The 7438-nt window shown below is 38.3% G+C and overlaps 1 protein-coding gene across 1 annotated transcript; it reads left to right on the forward strand.

The window, feature by feature from the left end:
• The first annotated feature begins 349 nt into the window (after positions 1 to 349).
• Positions 350 to 6870, forward strand: adm2b (adrenomedullin 2b). Its single transcript, XM_087796827.1, has 2 exons — positions 350 to 758; positions 5291 to 6870. Exons 1-2 carry the CDS (start codon positions 667 to 669, stop codon positions 5664 to 5666), a joined length of 468 nt encoding a protein of 155 aa, XP_087652953.1. The 5' UTR covers positions 350 to 666; the 3' UTR covers positions 5667 to 6870.
• The last annotated feature ends 568 nt before the right edge of the window (positions 6871 to 7438 follow it).

A 7438-nucleotide genomic window follows, 5' to 3' on the forward strand; every position in this document is an offset into this window, starting at 1 on the left:
AATAAAACAAACTTGGTTAGAGTGAATGCAAGTTACATAACTCCCATCATCAGACTACTCTCTTTTAAACTCAAACTGATGATACAATAAATAAAATGTTCTTTTTTTTCAATGAGAATGTCAAAATACCTAACACAGAACACCAAATAACTACGTAAAGGCTGCTTGCGTTGGTTCAGGTGTTCTTTCTTAAGAGGTTCAAATGACCCTCAGCAACATTTCTCCTCGTCAGTGAAAAACGTGAATCCGTGGAAAAACGTTGTCGTCGAGAACACGTGGCTGCAGGTATCTGCAAGGTTATACGTCAAGTAGTCTTACAGTAAAATGGGTTGCAAGACAGATACTTCCTCCTCCCTCCTCTTCCTCCTCCCTCGGTTATAAATAAGCTCCAGTTGCTCGGGATGTGTGAGGCTGAGATTACCTCTTTTTTTCCTTCTGGATTTCTCCACGACTGGACGATGGTGCGTTCAATGTCACTCATTTAAAATACAAGAAAAAAACTTCTTTTTTTTTACGCGTATTTCTACTCGTATATATAAAATTCATTTTAATTCCTTTGGGTTTTTATTTAAGTTATCATTTTTATTTATTTTTATTTAACTTAACTTTTAAACCCAAACTTTTTACCGAGAACCACCGGTCAGCGCACAACTATTGCACCCCGACATGAGCGCTCAGCCGTCGGCGTGGCTGTGGCTGCTGCTCGGCCTCCTGCTCCTGGAAGTCCAGACTCGCGCTGTGACTGGACACCGGCACAGGTAAACTATTACGTTAACTGACAGCCATGTGCACCTACGGGTCCATTGAAACTATACATTTGACTTGGGGGGAAAAAAAAGAAGAAGTCATGACTTCGTTGCAAATCATTGCAATGTGATTTTAAAAAGGGTTTTTATTTTTTATTTTTAAAGAAAACGATGTTTATAGACAGTATAATTGTCTATAATTGTATGATGTATTTTTACACTAGTCACTCCTCATCTAGACAGAGCAACAGCTCGCATGAGTGTGAAGCCTGTCTTTTTCATTTCTTTAAATGTATGTTTAGATCTAACAAAAAACCAAAACATAATTCATAACAGAACTTAAATGACCCAATAATCTAGCTTTTTAACTTGTAATACTGTACTGGTATTTAGTTGCATAAATGTATAATAAAGGCAGAGTATCTGGAGTTTTAATAACCGCTTTATTTAAGCTATAAATGCAAAAGGTATTTAAGTGGCGAACCTGCTGGAACACTTCCAACAAAACTGACTACATGACCTCCTCTCTGTTGAATGACTTTTTAAAAAAAGTGTTTGAAATTTGAAATACAATGATTGACCATAAATATCTACTAATTTTTCTTATATTTCCTAGTTTTGTGATGGTATTGTGCTTAAACGATTGCTCTCGTTCCGTCTGCACTTCCTCCCCTAAGGGCTGCCAAACCACACTGACCTCCAAGCATCTTAAAAGGCCTATTGGCTGCAGTTAATAAATCCCACAAACTGTAAACACCTTGCGAGGAGAAGAACAAACGGCTGAACTGCTAACCAGCTTACCGCCTGTGTGCTACCTATAATCAATCTGGAGTCAGTGTTTAAGCTGTCCTGGCCTAAGGGACACCGTGGCAGAAGTAAAGCTGTTCGATTTAAACTACCAGATGTTAGATAAGACTTATAAATAATTTCTACGCTGTCGTGAAACATACAGTCGCACACGTCACGGTGTCGAAGAAAGAACAGCCGCTTTAACCAATTGGAACGTCTCCAATGAGTGATTAGAAAGAGAAAGGTTGCCGTGGACACTTTGTGAAGTAACATCTAAGGACCACAAGTTAAGCGTTAATTAGAAAAGAGAAAGTGTGAAATTAGGAGGAGAAAATAAGAAAGATAACTGGGGCTCAGTAGGAACAAGAATGTTTTCCAGACCAAGGCAGTAGTGCAGAGTTACAGCAGGAAGGTGTGCGTGCTCTTTAGTGAGGGGCCTCATGCTGGGCTACAACTTAGGAAAATGTTAATAATGTTCTTCTCTCTGTGTTTATATTGATATAATACACAACTTATGTTTTGATCAACTGACACATGGTCAAGTTGTTTTTAAAAGAAACAAATGAGCACTTTTGTTGAAGGAATGACATGCAGTGTTGACGATACTATCAGGTGACTGGATGTGTAGTTGAAGGTGTGCGAAGAAGTGTCTCGCAGATGTAATACGAAAATAATGATCACGTGTCGGATCAGTTTTGAATTTGATCGGTCCCACGTGAACCTCCTGCTGTGTGCCCACTCGTGCCTCCCGATTAATGCCACCACTCTGTGTGTGTGTGTGTGTGTGTGGGTCAGGGATTTTTAATTTGTTGCTAGCATGAAGGGAAAATTTCATGAAACACACCACAGAAAAATCCACAGAATTAATGAGCTATTGTGCTGACGCCGACCATTGTCTCGTTGGTTCTAGACTTTCTTTGCTGAACAATCATTTGAACCATTTTAGGGAGTGGATTGGATGTCTTGTCATATCAGTTACAGGCCACGGAGAGTGATGAGAAAATTGGGATTGTGTAAGTTGGCACAGCGAGGTGTCCAGCACTGATAGGAATACCAGTCGGGATCAACGGATAATGATCACATGGAATTATGGCCCATTTATCACCCTGTGTTTGTTCACCTTCTCACCTCTGGCTCACCAACGGCGTTATTATTATTATACAAAACTTTACTTGAGTAGACTTTTAGGTCGCTAATACTTTAAGTACCATAGTATTATATTTTGTCTTAAAAACCAAAAACATCTGGAAAGAAAACCTTTCTGTCTTTTCTTTGTATTTTCTTAAGCTGCTTCACATTTTTTGGTTTATTTATTACGTTTTCTTTTATATATCAACGTGGTTTTTGTAAACAAAAGCTTGTTACAGTCATATTTTAAATACATGTGTATATTTACTAATATGGTATATTTAATATAATATGATGAATGTGAAACAGTTAAACAAATATTTGTTTAAAAACTGACATAAAAACTTTTTTAGTTTCAGTTTACTTTTAAAGCATCAAAAGATAGTATTAAAAATAATATTTTTAATACTATCTATAAAAGTAAGTAAGATTCTGGTTTTCATTCTCGCAGTTTCAATCTTATTTATCCCTGTGTTTTTCCTCCTTCACCAACGCCTTAGATTCCTTTCCTCCAACATCAGTTTTCCTCTTATTGTAATTATATTTGTTCACAATGATAATCGGTTCATTGGCTTATTTCAAACACTGATATTTTAGTAGATATTATGTCAACATGAACATCTGCTTTTATTTGGAGACAACCATCCTGCGGGCCATAAAAAAATTACTTAGCGAGCTGGATTTGGCCCCCGGTCCATGTGGTATGGATGAAAAGAAGTGAACGCTCAGATCTAGAACTGGTACTTCATTTTGTATTGTCATTATGATGCCATAATGTTATTACAAAAACAAAGGCTGCATAGTCACCAGTTGGAAAAACGCCTTCTTTGAGTCTTTTCACTGGTAAAGGGAGAAGGATTTTGTCGTTATATTGCAACAGAACTGGAATATCAAGCTGTTCTAACAAACTGTCTCTGATCATCACACGAACAATCTGATTACGTAGGACAGCTCAACCCTGTGAGATAGCTGTTTCCTATTTCTGTAGATAGGCTGCTTATGTTGAGGATTTGTTGGTATAAAATAACAAGATTAGTAATGTGTTGCTGTGTTTTTTTTTTAATCTACAGTGTGAAAGTACAAAGGGCCACTCGCCCCCTGCTACTTTACATTATTCTTCACCCGGCATTGCATAAGCTCTGGTCGGTCACTGCACGGACCGAGTGGACTTACCGTGAACTCTTGAACGTCTCGAGGAGAATGAACATGAGTGAAAAACAGCTTTGTGTTGAGGTTAGGAAGAAAACTCAGGTTAGACAGCGGGGAGGTGAGAACCGAGGTACTCGAAACCCTCCGGAGAAGTCAAGTTTGACCAAGAGTGAGTGTGTCTTTGTCGCTCTTTTATTGCTCATCCCCTCCCTCGAGTGTTGCTCATTAACTGGATGAAGGAATTCAAGCTGTTTTGATGAAGCAGGTGAAAACTGGTGTGTTTTAGTCGTTTGGTCTGACATTATTATCCCATATTTCTAATTATTAACTCAAAATGTGTTGTCCATGAGAAAGCACTTTTCAACCAGTTTGTGGCTGTTTTACTGCTGAAGATGAATCATCAGTGCCAGGAAAAAAAAAAGTTGTAAAGAAAACAGTTTCCTTATTCCGGGATTTCTACAGAAATTTGGTGTTTTTTTTATTCTTGTAAGGGTTTATTTTGAATTTTGTCTGATTATGTTACTGTAGACGGACACAAATCGTTAGATATGATAGTTAAAGTCAAAACAGGATTAGCCAAATGCCCTGGCTTAAAGATGTAATCTCTTGTACTGAAACATGTTTTGACTGGGATTTATCTGGAATTAAACATTTTATTAGCACAATGACAAGTGGTCTGGGTGTATATGGATTCAAGGGCTCTAGAATTATTAGAAAAATGTGTGAGTCTTTGCTTATGCTTTTGAGATGTTGACTGTTTAATAGGAGCTTGACAGGAAAAAGGGAAAATTCTGAACTGTATTTTAAATACTATAACATTGGAAGAACTTGACATAAATGGGCAAGGTGAGATTTATGAATGAAAGCTTTGAAACTATTAATCTTATCTACTTTTAACATTTCTGATTTCAGGTGAAATGTGAAGGTCACGTATCTAGTCACATACTCAAACACCCTCTCTGTGAACTCATCGTGGCAGCTGCATATTTTTATTGGATCTTTACAGTTTTTATGCATCGATAAATCCTCGGAAAGTTTGTATTTGCGTCCAGAAAACGTTGCAATGGTAGTTATTATTCTGAGACGCCCATGTTACTCTTCAATCCATCATCTGGGTGTTCCTAGTAAACCTCCGAACTCCTGTGGATTTTTTTAACGTTTTCAACATTTTAGTCGCATTTCTATCAGCCACTTCATATTTTTGGCTACATAATCTCTTTTTCACATACTTGTCAGGAAAAGTGAAATAAAAATATTTAGTGAAACTGTGTTTAATGAAAATTTAGTCAACGATAAGAGTGATCTACATCTTGATGTTGCTTCCTTATTTTAAGGAAAACTATCAGAAAACTAAATAGATCAAGTAAAAGCTTCAGAAAAGGGAAATGGACGCCTTAAAAAAATCTTTTGCACCAATGTTAACTAAATATTTCAAATGAATCATCGAATTTGTCTTCTCTTCTGATTCTATCTCTCAGACTGACTTCAACATATATCGCCACCGTCAAGAAGTCCGATGTCGCCGTTGACCTCGACAACTACATCGCCCGTGATGATGGAAGGACCATATGGAGGATCCTTCTGCACAAGGAGCCCCCGCCGCCTACGTCTTCGAATTTGTTGCCGGGCCAAGACGAAGTACAGTTGCGAGAAGAACCAGCAGAGAACCACAGATCACGTGGTCGCCGCCATGTTGGCGGCGGACGGGGTCACGGTCATCTGATGCGAGTCGGGTGTGTTCTCGGCACCTGTCAGGTGCAGAACCTGAGTCATCGTCTCTACCAGCTGATCGGTCAAAGTGGGAGGGAAGACTCCTCTCCGATCAACCCTCGCAGTCCTCATAGCTACGGATAAGTCCTGGCTTTCAGCAGAAAGACCCACCGTTGTAAAGAACTCTTGTCCAAGACCCTTTTCTACAACAACACTAACGTCCTCAAAGGTCTTCAGAAGATGCTTCGGGTTTCTAGTTTTAACACGAAGCTGAAGTCAATGTTAAAGAAAGAAACCTTGATGTGAAATATTACGTTTTGGAGAAACAAACGTCCTGATTTATTAACGTGTCCAAGTTCAATAATTTTTCCAATCTACAAACAGATGGTGAGATTTTCTGCTGGGTAACACAATTAAAGACACATTTCTATCAATACGTCAGCAGAAAGATCTATGCTGACCGACTAAAGGCCGACCAAAGTCAGAGTCATATGGACCACAGATTTGAAATTCATATCAGAATATATCCAACTATTTAATGTGTATTCAGTCCAAGCTACGGTTTCCTGAAACAATTTCAAGATTTAAAGGATTATAAAAATGTAACGACTGCATTCATGAAAAACACATGAATGCTGAAAACAATATAATTTAAAAAATATTAGGTCGATTATAATATATATATTTTATAGTAATTTATGTAAAACATTTTTAATCCCTATTATTGCAATGTGTGAAACACTGAGAAGACACTCTGGAAAAACGATGTGAAGCTCCACGGAACAAGTGGAACATCGTCTTCTAGAGTGTCCTCTGACGTTAGTTGTCAAATCGCTGTGTGTATTTTTAAAATACCGGACAAGCCTTCGTGAATGGACTGCTATCTGCTAGCGTCATCGTCCGTGATCCTGCTGAAGTGGACCAATCAGAGCTCAGTGTTAATCCATCCTGCCTCTCTATAAAGCCACTGACTGTGCGCTAACAAGTAGCTTTGGTTCAGCGTGGACCAACCAAGAATAACCTCGACTCAAACCCAGTTAACCCTTCACCCAAAACCTCGGTGCAATGTAACACACTACCAGCCAAAATAACCACTAACCCTAATCCTTGATCTGTCTGTGCGCTTCTGAACCGCCGCCTGGTTGTCATTGATCCACGAGAGAAGCTGGAAGCTGCAACGAGCGACTTTTGATGGTTTTAAGATTTGATATAGTTAACGTCGAGCCTTGAGTTTATCAATGCAAAGCCTTATAGAGTCATGCCTTACCTGGGAACCTACTGTTGTGTTAGCTCTTAACCAATTTGTTTTAATACGCAAATGTTATTAGAAACACATTAAAGCACTTTATCCTTCCTTTAAGTGTGACTTGAATCTGTACTATTTAATAAGAATCACATTTTAACTGTAAATATTCCCATGTGAGCCTTTTCAAGGCAAAGTGTCCTTTGTTGAGATGCTGTTTCTTTACTGCCCTTTTCTAGTAAAAACAATGTTTAATAAAAGGTGAGAAAAGTTGTGGTTTGCCTTAAATATGTCCATATTTAAAGCTTTTATGCGCCAAAATTCACAACCTCTGACATAAAGAAACTCTAATGGCCCTCATCTTGAAGAAGAAAGCAAAAAAAGGAAGAACTACTTTTCCAGCTGGAATAAATGGGTCATACCTGGCTGCTGCAGTTACCAACTGGGGTGATGTTTGCAGTGGATTGTAGGAAAGACCAGGAAAGAAAGAAATAATAAGAGGAGTGCCATAGTACTCGAAATGTATTTAAATCATTTCTAAAAGAGAAAAAGTAAATAATGTGCTCCAGGAGGATTTTTCTACAGTGAGTGTTTCACCTTAAAAGCAGGGCACATGCAGGGTCACGACAAATTGGATTAGATCTGTCTGAACATAAAACCGATACACATAATT

The sequence above is a fragment of the Callionymus lyra genome, chromosome 8 (assembly GCF_982586985.1).
Source record: "Callionymus lyra chromosome 8, fCalLyr1.hap1.1, whole genome shotgun sequence".
In the NCBI taxonomy this organism is placed as follows: Eukaryota; Metazoa; Chordata; class Actinopteri; order Syngnathiformes; family Callionymidae; genus Callionymus; species Callionymus lyra.